Source organism: Staurois parvus, unplaced genomic scaffold (assembly GCF_062004578.1).
Source record: "Staurois parvus isolate SC_StPar_1 unplaced genomic scaffold, SC_StPar_1.0 ptg000394l, whole genome shotgun sequence".
Taxonomy (NCBI): domain Eukaryota; kingdom Metazoa; phylum Chordata; class Amphibia; order Anura; family Ranidae; genus Staurois; species Staurois parvus.
The window spans coordinates 8,312,016-8,338,781 of record NW_028318190.1 but is presented as its reverse complement, the minus strand read 5'-3'; the positions used below and the strand labels follow the sequence as shown (position 1 = coordinate 8,338,781).

At 41.3% G+C, this 26,766-nt stretch overlaps 1 protein-coding gene across 4 annotated transcripts in view; it reads right to left on the bottom strand.

The window, feature by feature from the left end:
• EYA3 (EYA transcriptional coactivator and phosphatase 3) overlaps positions 1–26,766 on the bottom strand; it is a 126,971-nt gene that overhangs the window by 16,994 nt on the left and 83,211 nt on the right. For all 4 annotated transcript variants that reach the window (XM_089686315.1, XM_089686318.1, XM_089686317.1 and 1 more), the window contains 3 exons: positions 25,254–25,343; positions 12,697–12,755; positions 6,901–7,061 (listed from right to left, as the gene is read on the bottom strand). In XM_089686315.1, the coding sequence (XP_089542441.1) occupies positions 6,901–7,061; positions 12,697–12,755; positions 25,254–25,343 (310 nt within the window). The remainder of the gene's footprint in view (positions 1–6,900; positions 7,062–12,696; positions 12,756–25,253; positions 25,344–26,766) is intronic.

Below are 26,766 nucleotides of genomic sequence, written 5' to 3'. Positions count from 1 at the left end.
AGGGGTGGGAACAGCAGTAACATCAATGGCCATATTTGGTCACTACCATCCATGCGCCTTCCCTTATATAGCTCATGACAGCTTGGAGAGCTGTCATTTGGTTAGTACTATCAAGATTGATCACATGCGCAGGTTCATCAGGCATCATGAATGACGATGGATTTAAAATGAGACTTTTTTTTTTTTTTTTTTTTAACTTCTAAAACATTTGGTTGTCTGTATTTCTAGGTGTCAATTCTCTGTTATACATAGGGAGATAATGCCCAAGGAATGGGAGTCATCCCTGCATCTAAGTTCGAAGAAAGTGAGGGTTCTGGCAGAATTAGGTATGGAATGAATAGTCATTTTGGAGAGCTTGAAACAATTTAACACCATCCGTCAAAGAGATTGTAAGCATATAACCTTTCGTTGTGACCATTGTTTAAAAATATGAGGATCCTCTAAGCTCAGGGGAAAGAGGGGTTATGGAAAAACGACTGTATAGGTAAGTGAGGAGATTGGAGGAGCCCAGATTATTTAAGATCATCCCATATTTGCAGGGAATGCACTGTAATAGGTTTATGTAGCCAAGCCCTGTGCCTTAGGAGGAGCAATAGCAAATCTATGTGTAGGGATTTGCAATCGATCGCTTCCAAAGAGACCCAAAGTTGGGTTTTAGAAGTGGCAGCTTGATAGTGTTTCTGGAGTTGTGGGACACTCAGTTCACCCTGAGCCCTACTATGAAAAGGGGTGTAGATTTCAATTCTAGGTTTATGGTGGTGCCATATCAATTGTAAAACTTAATATTTTTTTTTTACATAATTTTAACCACACCACAAATCTAACCTTGGCTATGCTCCATTGGAGGTCTTGTGTAAAAATCTTGAAGCGGTTAAAACGTCTCATTTCTGGTATCCAAGATATGTTACAGTTGAATGCTATAAAATTACCATAGATAGCAAAGCTGCAATTATCTCTAAAACACATTTGGAGGCAGCTAACTACAAGGTGCTGTTAAGATGGTATTTGGTTCCCACCAGGGTTGCAAAATGTGCTCCACTAGCTTCATATCATTGCTTTAGGGGCTGTTAAAGGAAGGATCTATGATGCATATCTGGTAGTCACATCAAAAAGTACAAAGATTTTGGGATAAAGTGTTTCCTTGATTATTTGCTCATCCTCCATTAACCTTAAAAAGTCGCCTGCAGTGGCATGATTTCTTTGACATGCCCAAAAAGGTATTGGCCAGTATAATATAAATTCTCCTAATAGCTAATTGCTCGAAGTCGGAGAAAACCTATGGTTTCCATCAAACTAGCCAAACACAACTCAACTGTATCACAATCAACTAAGGGTTGTCTTGTGTACTGAATGATGCTCAAGCTAAATTTGAGCCAAATTTGAACTAACAGCCCTGGATATAGTAGAACTCTGCTGAGCGACTGGAATTTTTGACAAAGGAAACCTGTGAAACCCCCCCCCCCCCGTCTTTTCTCTTCTGCTCTTCTTTTTTTCTTCTGCTGTGATTCTGGCATGATTAACACTGAATTGGCCAACGATCTGCTCTTTGGTTCTGTGGACTACATGATGAATTCTTATAACTTATATTGTTGGCAATGACTTACTAGTAATAAAGACCACTTGAGTACTGTTTAACTAACATTGCCATAGCTCTATATTTGTTCTGCTCGAATGGCTCTTCATTTACCACCACCAATCATAGCTGTTAGGATGGCCTCTCTCATTTCAATGTCCTATACCTATGTTTAATTACCGAACATGTACACAATTATTTGGAACAGTGCACCATCACCTAGTGCAGGGGTCTCCATATTTTAGAAACAAAAGGGCCAGTTTACTGTCCTTCAGACTTTAGGGGGGCCAGATGTTGGTATTAGTGGAAGGAATAGTACCCCATCATTGGTATCATTGGGAGGAATAGTGCCCCATCGTTGGTGTCAGTGGGAAGAATAGTGGCCCATCATTGGTGTCAGTGGGAGGAATAGTGGCCAATCATTGGTGTCAGTGGGAAGAATAGTGGCCCATCATTGGTGTCAGTGGGAGGAATAGTGCCCAATCATTGGTGTCAGTGGGAGGAATAGTGCCCAATCGTTGGTGTCATTGGGAGGAATACGGTCTTGTATCAGTGATAAGAAGAGTGCCCCAGGGGCGGGTTAAAGACAAGCAAAGGGCCATATCTGGTCTCCAGGCGGCAGTTTGGAGACCACTGATCAAGTGCACCTCTGTATAAAAGTACATCAAATTGTGTTGCCCCCTTAAGGCGATTTCAGATCAAGCTCAATGTAATAACCAAAGACTCCACTTCCAGGTATGTATGATGATGTAATTGGCTCCACCCCTGCATGGTTTGTTATAGGCCATGTGACTGTCAAGAGGAAAATAAAATATGTAAACTCTATATATCCCTACAAAAAAATACCACTCTCACCCCTGAAAGTGCAAAAATGAAATAAAACTTTTTCTGTAATCCCTCTAATAAACTCCCATCATCTCCCTTCATACATAAGATAATAAATACAATATTGTATATGTATAAGTGTCCAAGATGGCCGCGCCGCTCCTTCCGGTTTGAGGTTCTGACGTCACATCCCTGACGTGGCGTGGCCATCTTGGATACTGGAGTTCAGTCACACGAACTGTTGGAGAGGATGGACGTTTCTTTTTACCTGATGTAAGCTTGAAAATAAAATTACGGATTTCTATTTATATATTCCACTGAGTATTGTCTTCTCTGCCCTTCTGAGGAGCGGGGAAGTCCGGATTGGGCACTTCAGGAAAGGGGAAGTCACGGATTACCCTGGAGGAGTCTTATGCCTTTTTATATTGAAAGAGGGTAATGGTATATTATCCTGCAAGAGTTGTGGCACTACTTATGTTTGATTCATGTGATCACGAGTAGTTTGATGTGGATTAATATGGAATGGTTGTGAAGTTCCATTATCCATGAGAGGGTAATGGTATTTAACTATATTTGAGTGGTGACACTGTTTTTGGAATTTTGCACTAATCACAAGCTGAAGTGGTGGTTTCTCACGAGTGTGGGTTTAGGAGGAGTCACTTTAAGTGTCACGAGTGTTTTTGTTTTGTTTTAAAGATAATGCACTATATTTAGTTTATATTTTTTTGAGGTATCTTGGATGGAAAAGCTACGAACTGGATTGAATATTCTTGGAAGAATATTTTGTGTGGACTTTTGCTTGGACACTTATACATACATATACAATATTGTATTTATTATCTTATGTATGAAGGGAGATGATGGGAGTGTATTAGAGGGATTACAGAAAAAGTTTTATTTCATTTTATTTCATTTATGTCAAGAGGAAAAACCATGATTAAATGTGTAGGGGTGAAGCCTATGACAAATGTAGAGCAATGACAACTGTATGGCAATGTTAATTAAACAGTACTCAAGTGGTCTATATTACTAGCAAGTCGTTGTCAACAATATAAGTGCAAAATAAATGTAGAGCAATGATAACTATATGGCAGTGCACTGCCCCAAGTGAGTGTGTATTTGTTATTTATAAATAAATAGTACTTTTAATCAAGTAATAAGCACAGTGAAAGTATTTTTGTAAGCTATATACTTGAGTCTTCTGTAGGGAGGACGTGGATGGTTTCAACTTGACCTGAGGAATCAGGAGGAGAACAGGTGCGATGAGAAATCCTCATGCCTGGGAATAGTTATAAACCTCTTAAAATGGGAAAATGCACATAGACCTATTTTTTCACATAGGAACATTCTTTTAGGCGAGAGCATATGGTGTTAGGTGGTTGAACATGTGGAAGTCACAATTACTGGATTATTGCACTTGAGTTCTTCACAGACACTGTGTGGTTAAATTAACAAGTTGGACTTTATTTTTATATTCTCTATACTTTATGTCAACATTAGAAACAATTGTTACATATATTATGGGGTTACATATACTGTATTTTACAGCATACTGGTTATTTATTTATTTATTTTTTAAACAACTGATGATGGGGACTACATTTTGTAGGGTGGATTGTGCGGCACTATAGGAATATATAGATTACAAGTAATGATGTGGTAACACACATTAATATACCCTTAGAGTGGTGATTATACTTATTGGTAATTGAACAGAAAGTATTTTTAAGAGTTTCTTGTAATGGTGATTTATTGATCTGGAAAGAGCCAAACCAGTAAATCTTCTGGAGTACATGTAATAAGCAGGGAACACTGCTTTAAAAATATTTAAATGGCATTAAATAGTACACTGCTCACAAAAATTAAAGGAACACTTTGAAAACACATCAGATCTCAATGGGGGAAAATACCATGCTGGATTCTATACTTATATGGACTGGGTAATGTGTTAGGAATGTAAGGATGGCCCATCGTTTTATGGAAATTATCAACCTATAGAGGACTGAATTCAAAGACACCCCAAAAATCAAAGTGAAAAAATGATGCAGCAGGCTAGTCCATTTTGCTGAAATTTCATTGCAGCAACTCAAAACGGTACTCAGTGCACGTGCTTGTATGCAAGCCTGACGTCAAAGCATGCTCCTAATGAGACGACAGATGGTGTCCTGGGGTATTTCCTCCCAGATCTGGCCCAGGGCATCACTGAGCTCCTGGATAGTCTGAGTTGCAACCTGGCAACGTCGGATGGACCGAAATTTGATATCCCAGAGGTGTTCTATTGGATTTAGGTCAGGCGAGCAAAAGGGCCATTCAATGGAATCAATTCCTTTATTCTCCAAGAACTACTTGCATACTCTCGCCACATGAGGCCGAGCATTGTCATGCACCAGGAGGAACCCAGGAACCACTGCACCAGTGTAGGGTCTGACAATGGGTCCAAGGTTTTCATCCCGATACCTAAAGGCAGTCAGGGTGCCATTGTCTAGCCTGTAGAGATCTGTGCGTCCCTCCATGGATATGCCTCCCCAGACCATCACTGGCAAACCACCAAAACAATCATGCTGAACAATGTTACAGGCAGCATAACATTCTCCACAGCTTCTCCAGACCCTTTCACGTTTGTCACATGTGCTCAGGGTGAACCTGCTCTCATCTGTGAAAAGCACAGGGTGCCAGTGGCGGACCTGCCTATTCAGGTGTTCAATGGCAAATTCCAATCGAGCTCTATTGTGCCAGGCAGTGAGCACAGGGCCCAATAGAGGACGTCAGGCCTTCAGGCCACCCTCATGAAGTCTGATTCTAATTGTTTGGTCAGACATTCAGACCATGGCCTGCTGGAGGTCATTTTGTAGGATTCTGGCAGTGCTCATCCTGTTCATCCTTGCACAAAGGAGCAGATAATAGTCCTGCTGATGGGTTAAGGACCTTCTACGGCCCTGTCTAGCTCTCCTAGAGTAACTGCCTGTCTCCTAGAATCTCCTCCATGCTCTTGAGACAGTGCTGGGAGACACAGCAAACCTTCTGGCAATGTCATATTGATGTATCATCCTGGAGGAGTTGAACTGCCTGTGCAACCTCTGTAGGGTAAGTATCGCCTCATGCTACCAGTATTGACATGACCCTAGCCACATGCAAACCTAGTGAAAAACAGTCAGAAACGATGAGAAAACAATGTCAGTGGCCTCCACCTGTAAAACCATTCCTGTTTTGGAGATTGCCTCATTATTGCCATCTGGTGCACATGTTGTTAATTTAATTAACAGTAAAGCAGCTGAAATTAACATCCACCTCTGCTACTTAACTAACCAGATCAGCATCCCAGGAGTTTAATTGACTTGATGCTATACTCTGCTCAAAAAAATTAAAGGAACACTTTTTAATCAGTGTATAAAAACATTGAAGGTCTACCACTGACTTGTTTTTAAAAGTGTTTCACTACTTCATAAATAAGTTTTCGAGAAAATGCATGAAACGGCAGCTTGAACATTTGCTGTCCACTACTGACAGGCCCCTTTAAAGTTATATTCAATAAAATGAAACTCACAAAGTGATATACATCAGAAATACTAAAGTGTCAAAAAAAATTGACCTTACTGAACGTAAGAGTCTAAACGTTCAATCCTAGAGCATATGATCTGATGAGTGTCCCAAAGACAATATCACTCCACTAGTAGACCAGATCCTTTTTTCCTGCTTTCTCTTTTTAGGTGTACAGTATACATCTAATGAAGAAGCTCTGGTCACATTACTTTATTGATTTAAAGTGGTTTTAAACCTCAGACATGCAATATGCGCAAATCACATCCTTCTATAATGTGTACTTGTATCCATCCAAAGCATGGAGTGTGATTTCTCTCTGCTGTCGCCTTCCTCTGTTATCTGTATAAGTCAATTCTGACAGTGTTTTTTTTTTACTCCAAGAGATTAGTGACCGGGAAGGAGAGCTCCAGCACACAGCTTGTGGTTGTCAGCCACAGCTGTGCATGTATTCTGTACTGTGTGTGTGTACTGAGGAAGGGTCCCTCCAATCACGAGTCTCTGAGCTCTGCAGTGTGAAACTTCAGATCCCTGCCTCCTGCTTTTAAGAGCTGAGAGATGCTGTGTAAAATGGGTGCTTTAGAAAGCTGCAGTGAAGAAAGAGCTTTAATTAAACAGTTACAACTTATGTAGGAGAATTTGTTTAATCTCTGTGTATCACCTGATACTAGTCACTTTACCAAGTAATGTAAAAGTTTTCAACCACTTTAACAATTCCATTTTCACATTGAAAAAAACATTGTTAAATTTCATTTTCCGGACCATAACTATAAACCTGAAGTCAAGCTAGACTGTGATTAGTACATGAACAATTATGATACTTGTTACATTTTATCATTCAAACAAATGACAAGGTTGTTATGAAATATATAGAATCATACTCTGTTCATTCATCCCCAACATTGCTCTTATTTTTCATAAACCTAATTGACTTCCTATGAAAACATTACACACAGTTCACTCACCCCCAACGTTACTCTTGTATTTTTCATAAACCTCATTTACTCTCCTATATCGAAATGCCAACTTTCTCATCCAGTCCATCCCACCTTGGACACCACTATTTGAGTTGAGGTTTCGATTTCCTGCTGTCCCATTAAATCCGTCGGTTGTAAAGTTGTAATTACTGGATCAAATTGGAAAACAAATGGGGAAAAATAGATATTTTATTGTGACCCTGTCAGTAAGTGGAATGAATTAAATGAAGCTCAGCCCGTCAAAGAGGAAGATAAACACTTTCCTTTCTGTGGCAGCAAATTAAACTAAGCCCAGCATTTAAAAGAAAAAGATAAACATTGACTGCTCACGTCCTATTACTCCACTCTGGTCTGGATCTCGGGCCTCTGCAGGTATCCAACACCCCTGGGTGTGATGAATACCTACACCTCAACCATGTGATATAGGTTCTCCTGCTGGCTCCTGTGGTCAGTAATGTCAAAAGAGCCAGCGGGAGAAATCACAACACATGGCAGTGGAGCAAGTATTTAACACACCCAAAAGTGTTGGATTTCTGCTCAGGCCAGAAATTTGCAACATGATGGTGTTTTAGGACATGAGTCGGGTACAAGTATTTATGTTCTTCTTTTAAACCTCTTCCCATCTGGTCCATCCACATAAATGGCTGGACAAGAGCAGCGCAAAATGGCTGGACGAGAGCAGCGCAAAATGCACCCCCTCGCATCCACCGCCTGTGCGTGCTCCTTGGGAAGACACAGTAGAATACTGATTGCTGTATCGGGCTGCTGTGGGCGGCCCCTGTACCATGTGATCGCTGACTGGCTAATCACATGCATAGGAGGTACAAGATGTCATTTCCTGGCATCGTTTTCTACTGTGATCTCTGATCGATCACACAGTACAAGGCCATTCACAGCAGCCTTGTACCATGTGATAAGCTATGACCAATATTAGCTCTCACAGTATTTCTCAATGGCTGCAGGAATGCAGCCAGAAAGAGTGAAAAGTGATTGCTTTTGCAGCCAGCAGGGATGTATAAGCAATCACAGTGTTAAAAAAAAAAAAAAAAAAAACAACATCACCCCTTAAAAAGGTAGTACAGTGTCACTATGGTGACGCTGTACTGCTAGGGTGAATGTATGTAAAAAAAAAAATATATATATATATACACATAAGCAAATAGAAAATGTAATAAGAAAATTATATTTTTTTTCCTACAGTTAGGTTCATATATATTTGGACACAGGCACAATTTCCATACTTTTGGCTCTGTATGCCACCAGAATTAAAATGAAACACTCCAAATGAATTTGAAGTGCAGACTTTCAGCTTTAATTCAAGGGGTTAAACATAAAATATCAAGTACAAATTTTAGGAACTGCAAGCATTTTTATACACAGTCCTCCATTTTCAGGGGCTCAAATGTAATTGGACAAATGAATATAATCATAAATAAAATGTTCTTTTTTATTATTTTGTTGAGAATCCTTTACTGGCAATGACTGCCTGAAGTCTGGAACCCATGGACATTACCAAAGACTGGGTTTCCTGCTTTCTGATGATTTGCCAGACTAACTGCAGCTGTCTTCAGTTGTTCTTTGTTTGTGGGTCTTTTTGCCTTCAGCAAGTGAAATGCATGCTCAATTGGGTTGAGTCAGGTGATTGACTCGGCCATTGCAGAATATTCTACCTTTTTTCCTTCAAAAGTTCCTGCGTTGCTTTTGTAGTGTGTTTTGGATCATTGTACTGTGATTCGCCGGCCAATCAACATTGCTGCATTTGGCCAAATGTGGGTTTACAGTATCTCTCTAAACACTGCAGAATTCATCCTGTTGCTTCTGTCTTTTGTCACATCAATACCAATGACAGTGCCACTGGAAGCCATGCATGGCCATGCCATCACACTGCCTCCACCATGTTTTACAGATGACAACATGTGCTTTGGATCATGAGCGGTTCCAAGCCTTCTCCACACTTTTTTCTTCCCGTCATTCTGGTACAGATTAATCTTAGTTTCATCGTCCAAAGAATGCTTTTCCAGAACTGGTCTGGCTTTTTTTAGATTTTTTTTGGCAAAGTACTAATCTGGCTTTTCTTTTCTTCAGGCTTATGAATGGTTTGCACTTTGTGGTGTACCCTCTATTTGCTCTCGTGAAGTCTTCTCTTGATTGTAGACTTTGACAATGATATGCCCACCTCCTGGAAAGTGTCCTTCACTGGTCTGTGAGAATGGGTTCTTCTTTACCATAGAGAGGATCCTGCAATCATCCACCACTGTTGTCTCTTGTGGACGTCCATGCCTTATTATGATGCTGAGCTCACCAGCGCGTTCTTCTTTACTCAGAATGTACCAAACTGTTGATTTGGCCACTCCTAATGTTGCTGCTAGCTCTCTGATGGATTTGTTTAGTTTTTGAAGCCTTACAATGGCCTGTTTCACTTGCATGGACAGCTCCTTTGAACGCATGATGTAGGTTCACAGCAACAGATTCCAAATATCACTTAGAATCAACTCCAGACCTTTTACCTGTTTAAATGATGAAGAAATAATGGAGTAGCCCACAACTAGCCATGAAACAGCTTTTGATTCAATTGTCCAATTACTTTTGGCTCCGTGAAAAAGGTTGATGGCTACTCTTAAGAGCTGTAATTTCTAAACCCCTCCTCCAATTTGGATGTACATACCCTCAAATTAAACCTGAGGTTGTGCGCTTTTAGCCCATATCCATTATATACAGTCATGGCCGAAATTGTTGGCACCCTTGATATTTTTCCTGAAAATCAAGTATTTCACACAAAAAAGGTATTGCATTAACACATGTTTTGCTATACACATGTTTATTCCCTTTGTATGTATTGGAACAAATATAAAACAGAGGCAGAAAAGCAAATATGACATAATGTCACACAAAACCCCAAAAATGGGCTGGACAAAAGTATTGGCACCCTTAACTTAATATTTGGTTGCACACCCTTTGGAAAACATAACTGAAATCAGTCGCTTCCTATAACCATCAATAAGCTTCTGACACCTCTCACCCGGAATTTTGGACCACTCTTCCTTTGCAAACAGCTCCAGGTCTCTCTTATTGGAAGGACACCTTTTCCCAACAGCAATTTTAAGATCTCTCCACAGGTGTTCAATGGGATTTAGATCTGGGCTCATTGCTGGCCACTTCAGAACTCTCCAGCGCTTCTTTGCCATCCATTTCTGAGTGCTTTTTGACGTATGTTTGGGGTCATTGTCCTGCTGGAAGACCCAGGATCTTGGACGCAAACCCAGCTTTCTGACACTGGGCCCTACAGTGCGACCCAAAATCCTTTGGTAATCCTCAGATTTCATGATGCCTTGCACACAGTCAAGGCACCCAGTGCCAGAGGCAGCAAAACAACCCCAAAACATCATTGAACCTCCACCATATTTTACCGTAGGTACTGTGTTTTGTTCTTTGTAGGCCTCATTCCGTTTTCGGTAAACAGTAGAATGATGTGCTTTACCGAAAAGCTCTATCTTGGTCTCATCTGTCCACAAGACGTTTTCCCAGAAGGCTTTTGGCTTACTCAAGTACATTTTGGCAAACTGTAGTCTTGCTTTTTTATGTCTCTGTGTCAGCAGTGGGGTCCTCCTGGGTCTCCTGCCATAGCGTTTCATTTCATTTAAATGTCGACGGATAGTTCGCGCTGACACTGATGCTCCCTGAGCCTGCAGGACAGCTTGAATGTCTTTGGAACATGTTTGGGGCTGCTTATCCACCATCCGGACTATTCTGCGTTGCAATCTTTCATCAATTTTCCTCATCCGTCCACGACCAGGGAGATTAGCTACAGTGCCATGGGTTGCAAACTTCTTGATAATGTTGCGCACTGTGGACAAAGGCAAATCTAGTTCTCTGGAGATGGACTTGTAACCTTGAGATTGTTGATATTTTGCCACAATTTTGGTTCTCAGGTCCTCAGACAGTTCTCGTCTCCTCTTTCTGTTGTCCATGCTTAGTGTGGCACAGACAGACACACAATGCAAAGGTTAAGTGAACGTCTCTCCTTTTTATCTGCTTTCAGGTGTGATTTCTATATTGCCCACACCTGTTACTTGCCCCAGGTGAGTTTACAGGAGCATCACATGCTTGTAACATTCTTATTTATCCGCAGTTGTGAAAGGGTGCCAATACTTTTGTCCAGCCCATTTTTGGAGGTTTGTGTGACATTATGTCGAATTTGCTTTCTTTCCTCCCTTTTTTTGTTTTGTCCCAATACACACAAAGGGAATAAACATGTGTATAGCAAAACATGTGTTAATGCAATACGTTTCGTGAGAAATACATGATTTCCTGGAGAAATATCAAGGGTGCCAACAATTTCGGCCATGACTGTAACTATAGCTTGAATATGAGTTGGTAAATACCTGAAAAAAAAAAAAAAATTGTATGGACCTAACTGTATATACAGATTTGAGTTATTTTTACCAAAAAGGTAACAATACATTTTAGCCTAGATTTATGAAGAAAGATTATATACTTGCAAAATTTTATAAGAAAAACAAATTTTTTCCCCCAAATTTTGTCTTTTTTCATTTATACAGCAAAAAAAAAAAACAAAAAAAAAAAACAACATTGGTGAATAAATACCACCCAAAGAAAGCGGTCTGTCTCAAAAGAAATTATAAAAAATTTCATTTGGGTACAGTGTTGCATGCCTGAGTAATTGGCATTCAGTGTGAGAGCTGCGAAAGCTGGAAATTGACCTGGACTGGAAAAGGGTAAAAAAAAGTCCAGATTTGAAGTGATTAAAGGCTAATCTTAGTTTAATTTGCTTCACTTACTGACAAGGTTGCTGTAAGACATAACACAGACTTAAACATATAATTTACTAGAAATATTTAATACTTCTATAATGTTTGCAATATTCCACATCCCAGTAGCCTTCTAAAAGATACTGAGACTGGTTTATGCTCAGGCAATCTCCATTTTATGTTTATCATGTGCATGTGTCATGGATATAACATTTAAGGACTGTGTCAATGGGCTTTTGTTCCCTACAAGTGGGTCTGTATTCCCATACAAGTCTATGGTAATGCAAATCCTGCTTACCCCCTGGTCACACCGATCCGATTTTGAAATAGTGCAACTTCCCTGGAAGTCGCACGATTTCAAAGTCAGATGCCATTCCGACTTGAGGTAAGACTTGCCTAGATGTCTATGCAAGTCGCACTTGAAGTAGTGCGTGCATGACTGCTTTAATTGCAGACAATTGGCAAATCACATAGCAAGTCACACCCGGTGTGATCAGGGTGTTAAAGCAAGTCAAATGGAAGTTACAAAGAGATCAACTGCAGGTCAAATACACCTGTTAATGAATTCTGAATGATGTCAGAAATGTCTCAAACGGACTTCAAATTGAAGCCATTGACACGTGCCCCTACCTGTGAAAGTTATTAGTAACTTTCTCAGAACACAAACAAATAATAATGTAACTTGATTTTGGGTACTGTGGTCTCTTAACAAGGGACTAATGGTAGTCTAAACGAGACTTCTATATTATATAACATACCAGGAAAAAGGTTGAACAGAAAATGGAAATAATGCAATCTATTTCTGAATATATCAAAGAAAAAAAAAAATCATGTTCGAGTTTTGAAGTTGCTCAGTGGTCGCACGGTGGCTGGAGCACATCCTTTTGTCTTTCTCCAGAGATAGATGAAGAAACTGAAAAGCAGCATTCTTCTCTGGTTTCATGGTCATTAATCAAAGTTTCTTTCTAATGTATGAAATATTAAAAGAGAATCCATTTACCACACAGCATACTACCTTAAATCTTGACCATTATCATCAGATGACACATCTTCCACGTGAACCTGGTCACACTCCTACAAATACAATCAATATTGTTAAGATTAATGTTAGTGTATTGAGGCAATGGCATATGAAATGTAAATTAACCCATCATGCTGATTAAGGTCCATAGGTACATGCTTAGAATTACACTGTGCAAAACTGCCTCAATACACATTACTATATGAAATTAGTATACAACTACATTGTCTTGCAAAGTAGGTCTATTCTGGACCACGTTTCCAGCTTCCTTTGCTGCAGAGAAAGCTGCTTCTGACCACTCTTGGCAAAGAGGCTCCTTATCTATGCCAATGGTGAGATTTTATCCTTCTCATAATGGTTCCCTTTAGCAGAGAGCAGAAGTGTTTTTTTCGACAGCAAAACAAATCTGCCACAGACCCTAACAGTCTTAAGCCCCTTTCACATAAAGGGCCCTGTGATGATTGTGCGAAATAGAGGCATGGACACTGTACATGACAAGCCATCTTGTTAGGTCGTGGCCATGTGGTCTCTCCTGTCCTCCCTTTTGAACGGAATGTGGGTCTGTAAGTGAACAGAGGTCAAAAGTGCCTCTTATCTACAACACACCTAGATAAACTCCAGGGCTGTAAACCACTTATTAGTCTGGTCCCAGGGGGTCTGCTTGAAAACCATTTTCCTCTGCCGAATCGTAAAACAATAACTCAGACAGTCATGACCTGTTAGGCCCTTAGAGCTAGAGTGTGCCATAAAACGTACATTCTACACGAGTCATTTTTCATACAACTTCATAAACTTCAGCAGGAACTGAGCACCTTAATATGAAGTACATATTCTGATGTCATTTTAATATGAGTCACATGACACCTTACATCCCTAGGTTAGCACCTACAAAAGAAAATAAGCAGTCTCTTTTATCCGGAGTGGCAAAGAAATGCTAAGATTGGTATCTGTGCGTTCGGAACATAATTCTAAATATTGATCTGCCGGTTGCTCGGATGCTACCTGTACCTATTGAAGGTTATTGACCTTAGTATGAACTTGTAAGGGATTTGGTCATAACCTTGGTTAGCGCCTAACACCCATCCCCAAATGGGATGATAGGCCATTTGTTCTCAGGAGACATCCCTTTAAAATTATAGAAAGACTGACAGCCTGGAGAAAGAGAGCTCTCCTTTTAACTTTAATCAGGAACCACCTAAGACTTGAGAGCCAAAGCAGCGTTTTGTTCGGACAATTGGACTCTGCTCAAACCAAGGACTTTTGCAAGTATTCTTCCTTCTGAACTTCTTTTATTTCTCTGTTGTTTTATTGCTCTCTTTATATGTTTGTTACATCTTTTTCTGGAAATATTTTAATTGCACCATTTTGACCTTTTTAGTAATAAATCCTATTTTCTGAAAAGTGAACTGTCTCTAAAGCTTTTAATGCAAACTAAAGAATCCGTGTCTCTGAAGAGTGCTACTGTATGTAATAATCCTCTGAAAACATCTGTCTGTGGTAACAGTGTGTTACAGGCGCTTATACTAATATTATAGTGTTACTGCTAAGATTTGTGAGTTTCCTCCTCTGTAAAAAGGTGGTGGTGGCAGTGTGAAGGGTTAATTGCGTAATTAACCTGACCCAGTAACAATCGCTCTCAGGCTGCTGGCACATAGATTGTGGTCCCGCAAGCTGGAAAATCTTTGTGCAGGGTGCAGCTGAGAGTGGCATTGTTATGCAGTGACAGCGCGGTGTGAGATCGGCTGGTCCTTCGGTCACAAGTTGGTGAAAAGGGCTGGGGTCTGAAGCCACACACTGTCACAGGCCCGATCAGGTTTTTCACCCTTATGGACCGGTGGGTGTAAACGGACTTGTTTCATCTAGGCCAGGGGTCTCCATACTGCAGCCCGAGGTCCAGATGTGGCCCTTTGCTAGCCTTTATCCGGCCCTTGGGGCACTATTCTTCCCAATGATATGAAGCAGTATTCATCCCACCGACACAAACAATGGGGCACTATTAATAACACTTATGTGGTACAATTAATACCATTAATACCAATGATGGGGCAATACTCTTCCTCCTACTGACCACCATCCCTGAGGCCATGTTTATTCTCACTGATGCTGGGCCCAACACATTTTCTACCCCCACTGGCCACACTCCGGCTCTCTTAAAGCGGAGTTCTAGCTGAAAAATAAATAAATAAAAGTCATCAGCTACAAAAACTGTAGCTGCCGACTTTTAAAATATAGACAGACGCTTACTTGTCCCTTGGTCCAGCGGTGTCCTCACCACCGCTGGTTTCACTGGCCATTCTCTCCCTGTCGCCGGCATCTTTAGTGTGGGCACCCGGCAGTGACAGCTTGCGGCTTCACAGCTGAGTGCCCACTGTGCATGCGCGAGAAGAGCTGTGCTTTGTGAATGGCCCTGAAGTCTTCTGGGACCTGTCACGTGTCCCAGAAGACTATAAGTCTATGGGGGGGATTTGTGGGAGGACAACTTCCGCTCGCCTCAGGCGATCGCAGCAGAAGTGGGAGCGAGTACCTGTCAAATTCGGGTACCCGCTTCCCAAAGGTGCCAATCCTTAATGGGAAGCGGGGGACAAAGACTTAAAGCGGAGCTTCCCCTTTTGGATGGAGCTCCGCTTTAAAGTCTGAAGGACCATAAACTGGCCCTTTGTTTGAAAAGCTTGGAGACCCCTGATCTAGGTGGCCTCTGTCCATGTCTGCTCTGTAAAAACTGAAGACACGAAACTGTCATCTGCCTGCTCTAAAAGCAGGGGATCAGCAAATAGATCCCCTACTGATAGATTCAGTGATAAGAATATTTTTGTAGGTCTGGTCTAAGACAAATAAAAATTATTTTTTTTTTTCTAAATACCAGTAAATTCCATTTCTTGGAGTACAGCATGGGACACAGAGCAGGCTACTCATGTCTATGTTATATGCCACCTATAGGTGAATGGAAACTAACCAACCAGAGGAAGTCCTCTCCTATATAACCCCTCCTACACAGGAAGTACTTCCGTTTTTGTTGCAAGCAATGAAAATCCAAAAAGAGGGTAGGGACCTTTGTGTCCCGATGTACTCCAAGAAATGGATTTTACAGGTAAGTATGTGGAAAAAATCCAATTTTCTTTATCGTACATCACGGGACACAGGGCATGCTATTCATGACTGTGGAATGTCCCCAAAGAAATTTTAAAGGAGGGGTGACGCCATGATAGCCACCGCCAACAATCCCACAAGATCTATTCAGCCGTTCTCAAGATGCTGTGGCCAAAGGAAGAGTCCTCTGCGGCACTCACATCCACCTTGTGAATAGGTGAACCAAAGCCCATGTAGCGGCCTTGCCAATCTGAGAAACTCACGCCTGATGGCGGACTGCCCAAGATGTCCCCACCCTCCTGGTAGAATGTGCTCTCACCCGAAAGGGTGGGACGTTACTCTTCAAACCACAGGTCTGAATGATCAAGTGGCGAATCCAATGTGAAATAGTTGCCTTGGATGTCGCCTTACCCCTCCTGGGCCCATCAGGCAGCACAAACAGAGCATCCAACTTCCTGACCTGTGCTATCAATTTCTGGAAGACCCTTACTGTGCGTACCATATCCAACCATATCTCTCTCTTGCTGACTGAAGTCCAAGAAAGAAAGAAGGCAGAACAATGTCTTGATGGAGATGAAAACTAGAAAACACATTAAAAAAAAAAAAAAAAAAAAAAAAAAAAAAAAATGGTTGACGTCACAACACCACCTTATTCTGATGCAAAACCAGAAAAAGGTTCTTTACAAGACAGAACTGCCAGCCCTGACTCCCAGAAGTGAATGCTCCTAGAAACAAAACCTTCCAGGCCAACAGGACTAGCAGAATCTCTCAAATGGGCTCAGACAGTGGTCTCTGCAAACCTCCAATGCCAAGCTCAAGTCCCAAGAACGAAAAACTTAACAGGCGGAGCTAAACGCATTACTCCATGCAAAAAGGTACGAACTAGAGAGTGAGATGCAATGGGCTCTGGAAAAAATTAGCTAACACTGAAACTTGGCCTGTAACCTATGTTACATCCTAGATTGTAAGCTCTAATGAGCAGGGCCCTCTGTTTCCTCTTGTACCAAATTGCACAGTGTTTTACAAAATGAAGGTAGACATTACAGTTACAATACAAACTGTTGGAGCTATATAAATCCTCTATAACAATAATCCTGCTCGAAGTATGAATCAAGGAGTGAGAAACAACGGTCTCTGGGAAAAAATGGATAAATGCCATTTAGGGTCAGATTTTGGCTCTAAGGTCAATTCCATTTCCCCTCCTGATAGCAAAAAGGAAATAAACCCTTGAACCACACATTTCTGTGGATGCCACTATCTGGCTTCACCCCAGGCAAATCAGATTTACAGGTCCTATAATGGAAGCTCCCTGAAGCTGGCTTCCTGGTGCTCAACAGTGTGGAAAAAACAGGACCCAACCCCCCGATCTTACCAGACCTAGGCTTAATATAGCCAAGACTTCAATCCTAGCAACCAGAAAGCAGGATACATTATTGGAGCCAATATAATAGGTCTGGGCAGACTGTAAGCATCCAAGGAGCATCCCCTGCCAAATAAACCCTGTTGGTGTATCAAGCCCTCCTGGGCTAGGTCCGGCTACCACTATTAATCAGTGTTACCTCCTCCCAGATCCTGTGCAAAGGACACATCACTAGTTGAATCGGGGGAAGACAGACTAATGGAAACAGGTCCCTAAGGGGTTACCAGTGCATCTACCGCTAATGCCAATGGGACTCCCATCCTGGACACAATCTAACTTATTGTAGAACCTGGAAGTCAGTAGATTCACATCCAGGTTTCCCCATCTCGGGATACAGGGACCACTCGCCCAGTATCAACCGCTGACCTGTGGGGAAAAAACCCTAACAGTTCTCTATACCTAGAATATAAACTGCCAACAGAGACGACACATGCTGTTCTGTCCCAGACAGAATGTGGTTCACCTTTGCCTGAACCGCAAGACTTCAGGTGCTGCCCTGGTGGTTAATATATGTTGTGGCATTGTCAGGCTGAAGCCTGACCAAAAACCTGTGCAACTTGTTCACCCAATAATCCAGAGAAAGCTGTATTGCCCGAAATTCCAAGATATTGATGGGCAGTATTCCTTCCTGTGGAGACAAAGTTTCCTGAGCTGTAGCTACCTTTAAACCAGCTCCCCCCCAACCAGAGAGCCTTGCACCAGTGGTTACTATTTGCCATATCAGTGGAAGGAAAATTACCCCTTCTCCAGATTCCAAACAACCAATTTGGACTCTGCAATACCCCGGGAACAAAGCCCTACAGCATCCACTGCTTGGATGTTCATGACAAAATGTTCCTCTTCAAAGACCTGAAGTGGAACTGCACTCAGGAAACTGCTTCAACGTAGATACCATTTCCTCATGCAGAGATATATTGAAGAATACCCCTTTGCGTCTTAGATTTCACTTTAAACTTGGAACCAATTGTTCCCTAAGCAAGGAACATTAAGGTATTCTGAGACTGAGACTCCCTTGTGTCCTCAGCAAGTCCAGCACCGGGGCTAGGAGTTGTGTGAACACTCATAGTTAGTTTGGCTGAAAAAAGACCATCCAGTTCAACCATTAAAAAAAAAAAAAAAAAAAAAGCTATAATCCTATACCCACAGTTGATCCAGAAGAAGGCAAAAAAAACCCCCAGCAAAGCGTGATTCAATTTGCTCCTGCAGGGGAAAAAATTCCTTCCTGATTCCCCGAGAGGCAATCGGATATTCTCTGGATCAACTTTACCTATACATGTTAGTATCCAGTTATATTCTGTGTATCTAGGAAAGAATCCAGGTCTTTTTTTGAAGCAATCCACTGAGCTGGCCAGAACTAACTCTAGAGGGAATCTATTCCACATTTTCACAGCTCTCACTGTGAAGAAATCTTTCCGTGTTTGGAGATTAAATGTCTTTTCCTCCAGACGTAAAGAGTGCCCCCTTGTCCTCAGTGTGGAATTATTCACCCTGAGGTCATCACAGAGTTCACTATATGAAACACTGATGTATTTATACAGGTTGGTCATATCCCCCCTTAATCTCCTCTTCTCAAGAAAGAATAAATTCAGCTCATCTAATCTTTCCTCATAACTGAGCTCCTCCATGCCTCTTGTCAGTTTGGTTGCCCTTCTCTGTACTTTCTCCAGTTCCCCAATGTTCGTTTTGTGAATTAGTGCCCAAAACTGAACTGCATATTCCACATGAGGTCTTACTAATAATTTGTACAGGGGTAAAATGATATCTTTCTCTCTCTCTGGAGTCTATACCTCTTTTAATACAAGAGAGGATTTTGCTCGCTTTAGAAACCGCAGCTTGACATTGCATGCCATTTTTAAGTCTGTGATCTACAGAGAACCTCCAGATCCTTCTCCACCATTGATTCCCCCACTTGTCGTCCCCCCCCCCCCACCCCAGTATGTATGATGCATGCATATTCTAAGCCCCCAAGTGCATAACCTTTCATTTATCATTTGCCACATAGTTGCCCAATTAAACAGTGCATTGAGGTCAGCTTGTAAGTTGAAGACATCCTGTAAGGATGGGATGTGACCAAAGGACAGAGCCCCAAAACAAAAAAATGGACACCAGAAATCTAACTCTTGCAGAGAAGCCACCACTGCTGGACTGTTCCCATTTGAAACAGAAGGACGTCTAGACTTATGTCTAGTGCCTTGAGATCCAAGATAGATTTCATGTCCCCGTTTGGTTTTGGGCCTGTCGAGTGTCTTGAATCACCTCAGAGACTGACTTAGCATCCTCTGCCACAGATACTTATCAAAACACAGCCGTCTGAGATTCTGGAGGGGAAAAGCTTACAGCACTTGATATTCTCAGGTAGACTCCCCTCCAAGTACTAACCAGGGCTAACCCTGCTTAGCTTTCAAGGTTAGATGAGATCAGACACGTATAGGGTGATGTGGCCGCAGTCCATTGCAGCTCCACCACTAGGAACAACTGCAAACCCAGATACACCTGACATCAGTTGGTCTAATGTGACATGCAAACACTGCCAGATTACCCCCCCCCCCCCCCCCCCGCTGAGTCCACTGGACCTGGGCCCATCTGCGTCTTGGCTGCCTTCCCCTTCTGAGGCCCTTTAAGTCAATAATGTAGCAACTATATTGTCACCTAACTATTCAGTCCCGGAGATGCAAGTTCATAGCCATGTTGGTCTACAATTATGCAATCATGCAGGCAAGCAAGCCTGCAGCCATGCAGGTACACAGGTGTGTAAATATGCATGTTATACAATACATAGTTCACACAAGTATGCATGTAAGTATGCAATCTTAAGTACAAATATGCAGTTTATGTAAGTATGCAGTTCATGCATTAGGTACACATGTATGTACTCAATTTAAGCATCAGGTATGCATGTATGTATGCAGTTTTAAGCATCAAATATGCATGTATGAATGCAACCTATGACTTAAGTATGCATGTACAAATACAGTTTATGCATTAAATATGCATGTACAAATACAGTTTATGGAATATATAGTTCAAAATAATTATGCAGGTATGCACCAAAAAAATGTAATACAATGCTGCAACTGTCCCGCTTTTTAGAAGCGTATTGTTTCAAAGAACTGCACTTGGTTCCATACTAGGCAACCACATATGTATCAAACTCCATGCTGCTTCAGTGCAGCTTGAATGTAAACGCCTGCAAATCAAATCCAAGTTAATCTGGAAACTAAACTCTAATTGCACCAATAACCCTGCAGGAGTGTATCAAGAAATAGTTGTACAAGCCCCCCGGGATTATGTAGGCTAATGCAGTGTAAAATCATGTCTTATCTGGTCATGCAACTCCCCAAGGAAATACACACACCTATCATCATCCAGCCATAGACTGCTAAATGTCTCTGCTACCTCTCAGGAGCCTCACAAACCACCAGTCACATGGAACTACAAACACAGGCTAAGATGGCTGCCCATCTGCTTCCTGCCTCCATTGCACAAAGTGTAGGCTATAGAGAGCAGCCCCATGACCCCTACTGGCTGGAGGAGAAACTGTGGCTCAATACTGCTTTAGAGAGACACAGAGCATGGCCTGGCCAGACCAAACAACACACTGCCCCCCCAGTGGCCACCGGGAGAATGACCAAAGAAATACTGCAAATGTAAAACCTACCATTCCCGCCACAGGACTCTAAATCATAACAGGAGTCCAAACTTCACTCATCACGGCAGGCTGTCATGCAGACCTTCAAGGACTTGGTCCCCATAATGTTGGGCCACTGCCTCGGACCTGTACAACACTCCGCCGGAAAACCCACTTTGGTCAGTATTATACTGCACCAGGTTCCGTTATGCAGGGTCCAGTACTGTAAAGCTGCATTAAAGGCAAAATCCTAAGGATTCTTCTCCTTACCCAGTGATGCTCGTGTACCATCCATTTTGGCTAACAGCTTTCCAAATGGGTCCAATTAAAGTCCCTGATTCTCTAATGGAACCATTCCGGACCTTCAGATATGCACCAAGAGCACATGCAACACTTTAGAGACCATTCACCTTACAGACACTGGCAAAAAACTGAAGTATTTCCTGTGTAGGAGGGGTTGTATAGAGGACTTCCTCTCCGATTAGTCGGCCAGTGTCCATTCACCTATAGGTGGCATATAACTAACAGTCATGAATAGCCTGCTCTGTGTCCCGTGGTGTACGATAAAGAATGTAAAGAATGTAGATTATACTAGATTAGATCAAAGTATGTTATGCTATAAACATGGAACATTAAAGGTCACAATGGATAAATGACAAGTGACTCAAAGAGGAACATTTATCAAGCAATTTAGTGACAATATTATATGCAAATCAGGCTACCTGTCAGAAAGGTTTGTGATGGTTAAATCCTAGGCTGGCAGGCAAGACAGTTTTGCACACATCTGGGACAGATTTATAATTGATGAAACAGATTTTCACTCAAAACAGAAGCACAATAAAGAAGTGGCTATGGGGTAAATTCTGCCGCAGGGCTACTTTAGAGCAGAAAGTTAGGAATAGCTGCATAATTATAATACATCTATTTCAAACCTATCTCACTGCTCCTATTTAGCTACTGCTTTGCTGTGCGTTTGAAACTTATAAATGACAGAGTGGTGTGAGGCAACTCACTGCTGAAACGCATTGCCTCCCGCCGCCCGGGGACGTCATTACACCCACACTGCATTCCACAGTGGTTTTAGGAAGGACGCCGGCGATTCCCACGCAAGCAGCTCTCCCAGAGACCTATACTGCGGATCAGGCGGTGATGACTTCCACTACTTACAGCAATTATTGATTCAGATGAGCCTGTATATTGGTTTTAATTGAGAGTGGCCATATGGCATTTCTATTAATAAACTTAGTGCATACTACATTAAGAGTCGCTTCCCTTCCCATTTCTGTTTTCTTGCCTTTATTTTGCCAACAATGGCAGCTCATATGGTGCAAAAGGTGGTAAGGTTGGATATTTAAGCTTCTATATAAATATGGAGGCTATTAACCACTTCCAGACCGAACACTTTTACCCCCTTCCTGACCAGGGCAATTTTCAGCTTTTAGCGCCATCACACTTTGAATGACAATTGCGCGGTCATGCAACACTGTACCCAAATGAATTTTTTACCATTTTTTTGAGATAGATAAAGATTTATTTTGGTGGTATTTATTCACCACTGGGATTTGTATTTTTTTGCTATGTAAATGAAATGTCCAAAAAATTTGAAAAAAAGTGTTTTTTTAATAAAATTTTGCAAATAAATAATATTTCATCATAAATCTTAGCCAAAATTTATTCCGTTATCTTTTTAGTAAAAAAAAAAAATCCAAATTAGTTTATAAGCAAAAATTATAATTTTTAAACATTTTTTTTTATTTTTTTATATTATTATTTTTTATTTTTATTTTTTTTTTACATACTGTCACCCTAGCAGTACAGTGTCACCATGGTGACACTGTACTACTTGTGAGGGGTGATGAAGATTTTTTTTTTTTTTTTTACACTGATTGCTTTTACACCCATATAGGATATAAAAGCAATCATTTCTCTTTCTCTCTGTGTGCATTCTTGCACTCATTGAAAAGAACTGAGTGAGCTGTGATTGGTCATAGCTTGTCACATGGTACAAGGCTTTTGTGAATAGCCTTGTACCATGTGACCTCTGTGATCATTCACAGATTTCACACATAGTAAGCAATGATGTCAGAAGTGACATCTTGCTTGCTACTTTGCATGTGATCACTGATTGGCCAATCAGTGATCACATGATCGGGACCTCGTACAGAGGTCCCGTCCGACGATTGGTGTTTCACTGTGTCCGGAGGAGCGCGCACAAGCAGGGTGCGGGGAGGCCGTTTATAGACGGCCACCCGACCCTGCACTGCCACCGTCCGGCCGTTTATATACAACGGCCGGTCGGGAAGTGGTTAAGAATATTGCAATTTATATTCAGGACAATATACACCTGACTGTATCTCTCTACAACATCAAGAGATTACTAGAAACTACTGTGTTGAGTGCTGTCGTACATAGTGCTGTGTTGCACTATGAACATATGAGTTTTTCTCGGTTTTCATATTTAATACATCGTTTTTCTTTACTATTGTGAGTATTCTCAGTCTTACAGTACGTAAACCAGTGTGTGAAGCTAAGATAAGAAGGCAGAGAGTTGTAATCGCTTGATTTCACAGAGATACATGCAGGCGCATCCACTGACCTGACTATAATTTGAAGTACAATAATATATGGTAAGCAGCATTTCATGAGGTGGTATTACTATCTAAGGGTTTTTCACTGACCTGTGCGGCAGGAACTGATGAGTATTGGAATTTGATGACATTTATTTTCAAGTATTTGCACATAATGTTAAAAGTGATTCCTTAATGTTTTTGGTATTTCTATTTTAGGGCTATTCTTTTTTCGCAAATATTACTATCAGGTACAGACTGTTTTACTAACAAAAGCACAACCCTGAACTCAAATAAATTCACTAGCCACTTTATTATTAGGTACACCTTGATAGTACCAGGTTGGACACCCTTTTGCCTTCAGAACTACCTTAATTCTTCGTGGCATAGATTCAACAAGGTGTTGGAAATATTCCTCTGAGATTTTGGTCCATATTGACATGATAGCATCATGCAGTTGTGGCAGACTTGTTGACTGTACATCCATGATGCGAATCTCCCATTCCACCACATCCCAAAGGTGCTCTATTGGATTGAGATCTGGTGACTGTGGAGACCAATGTAGTACAGTGAACTCATTGCCATGTTCAAGAAACTAGTTTGAGATTATGTGAGCTTTGTGACATGGTGCATTATCCTGCTGGAAATAGCTATCAGAAGATGGCTACATTGTAGTCATAAAGGGATGGACATGGTCAGCAACAATGCTCAGGTAGGCTGTGGTGTTTAAATGATGTTAAGTTGGTACTAAGGGGCCCACAGTGTGCCAAAAAAACATGCCCCACACCATTATACCACCACCACCAGCCTGCACGGTTGATACAAGGCAGGACGGATCCAAGCTTTCATGTTGCTTACGCCAAATTCTGACACTACCATCTGAATGTCGCAGCTGCAATTGAGACTCAGACCAAGCAACATTTTTCCAATTTTCTATTGTCCAATATTGGTGCACTTGTATGAACTGTAGCCTCACTTTCCTGTTCTTAGAGGACAGGAGTGGCACCCAGTGTGGTCTTATGCTGCTGTAGCCCATTTGCTTCAAGGTATGTGTTGTGCATTCACAGACGGTATTCTGCATACCTTGGTTGTAACAAGTGGTTATTTGAATTACTGTTGGCTATCATCCCGAACCAGTCTACCCATTCTCCTCTGAATTCAACAAGGCATTTTCAACTTCTGCCTACTGGATATTTTTTCTTTTCGGACCATTCTCTCTAAACCCTAGAGATGGTTGTGTGTGAAAATCCCAGTAGATCAGCAGTTTTTTAAACTCAGGCCAGCCTGTCTGGCACCAACAACCATGTCACGGTCAAAGTCACTTAAATCCCCTTTCTTCCCCATGCTGATGTTCAGTTTGAACTTCAGTAAGTCGTCTTCACCAATTCTAGATGCCTAAATGCACTGCCATGTGATTGGCTGATTAGCAATATGTGTTACCAAGCAATTGAACAAGTGTACCTAATAAAGAGGCAGGTGAGTGTACATGGTTATTACAATACTGCATGCAGTAGTAAATGCTACTTGTAGGGATTTTATACACATTCTGGGTGCCTCTGTTTTATTAAGCAGTTCCAGCTCACATATGCAATACCCACACCAATGCCGACAAGTTTGGAAGTGAAGCAATATCATAGGACTTGTCTTTTATCCTATGCCAGTTGCCAATGTTTGTTACAAAAAAAAAAAATATTCAATTTATAATGCAGTAAGCCACATGAATAATATCAGCAAATATTCTTTCAGCCTGTAGTAAACTAAACTTTGTAGAAGTTTAGGAAAACACAATACGGTTACTATGACAACTGCTTTTGTTAAAGAAAACCCACATTTTCAGAACTTTTCTCACCTCTAAGTCATTGAAAAATAAATGTGTATCTGCAACTTCAAAGATCATTTCCTCCATGGCTAAGCCTGATCCTACCACAAGGGTGGGGTCCTAAAAGAGGTAAGCAAAATAAAAATACATCAGATATAATTTATTACAATAAACCCAAGAAATTAAAGACAGAGTCAAAAAAAGAAATAAAAAAGGAACAGCTAATGAAATGAAGGAAAGCGATAAAAGTGATGGTCAGTGAATAAAAGCTAATATGGCCAACATAAGCCTGAACATCATTAAGGTATCATTCTCTTTTAGGTCACTTCCTACAGTTCTTTGATGCCATGTATTAGTTAAGTCTAATAGACTAAGAGCATGATGGCTAACACATTTGCCTTGGAGCTCATAGCCACAAATGAGAGTATCTGCATTGAGGTGGTACGTTTGTCCTTTTGTCTGCATGAGTTTCTTTTGGATGCCAAGCTGGAAAATTAATTGTCTTGGACCCAAAACTGGCCAAACAATGGTGTGCATGATTGGATATTAGATTGTAAGATCCTTGGCAACATGGGTCAAATACATGGGTATTTATCTGGTTACACTTATTAGCTGTCCATAAATTCATAGCTAACAGATCAGACATTCTGAAACCAGCAATTAATTTAATTTGTGTTTAAAGTCAACTAAGGAGGATAAAAACATGAACACTTCCAATAAAGTCAGAAAGGTATGAACTCCTGTCCTGCAGGCTTTTTCGTATTATTCCATGGCTGCCATTCTGTTCCTGGCTAAACTATTTAGTGTACCAGTGACTTGGATCAAGTCAGTAATGGCAACTCCTAGATTTCTCCCCTCATGTGTACTAACAGGTATTTTTAATTATTCATGCTAGTGTTTGATATAGAAGAGGGTTGTCCAACTGACAGTCTGTTGGGCCTTCTTTTGTGGCTACATTATACACAGCCAATACAGAGTGGAAGTGAGGTGCACAGTGTTAGAACACACAGGAATTCATAAATCGTGTCTATGGCACTTTTGAGAATTTCATCATTGTAAAACAGGTACATGAATTTGTAGCAAGAACCACTGCAAAATGTGTGGCAAGCACTGAGACTCAAGTGTCCATAGTGACACTCCAACCTCAGGGCAGCTGAGCTCCCTCCCATTACTGCAGTGTCACACAGACCACACAGCAGTCAAGGATTTTTAGAACTGGGTAGGCAGCCTGATGGGGTTTTAGAGACTATTGGCACATCAGGCCCACTTCTTGTGATTGATAGCAGGCAGTAAACAGATCCATAGCTAATAGACAGCCTGCTATTAGTGAAAGAATCACCCCACTGTCAGCTGTCAATCACAATGAGAGAATGGACTTGATAGGAAACTAGTGTCTCAGCTTCCACATCAGGTTCTGCCCACTGTCAGCGTCACTGGTTGCTAGGAGGCTGCTGACTGTGAAGCCAAGAGCATCCTTAACAACCAGTGATAGGTGGGGAGGAGGTAGCAGCAGCAGGAAATATTCCACATGCTACAAAATATA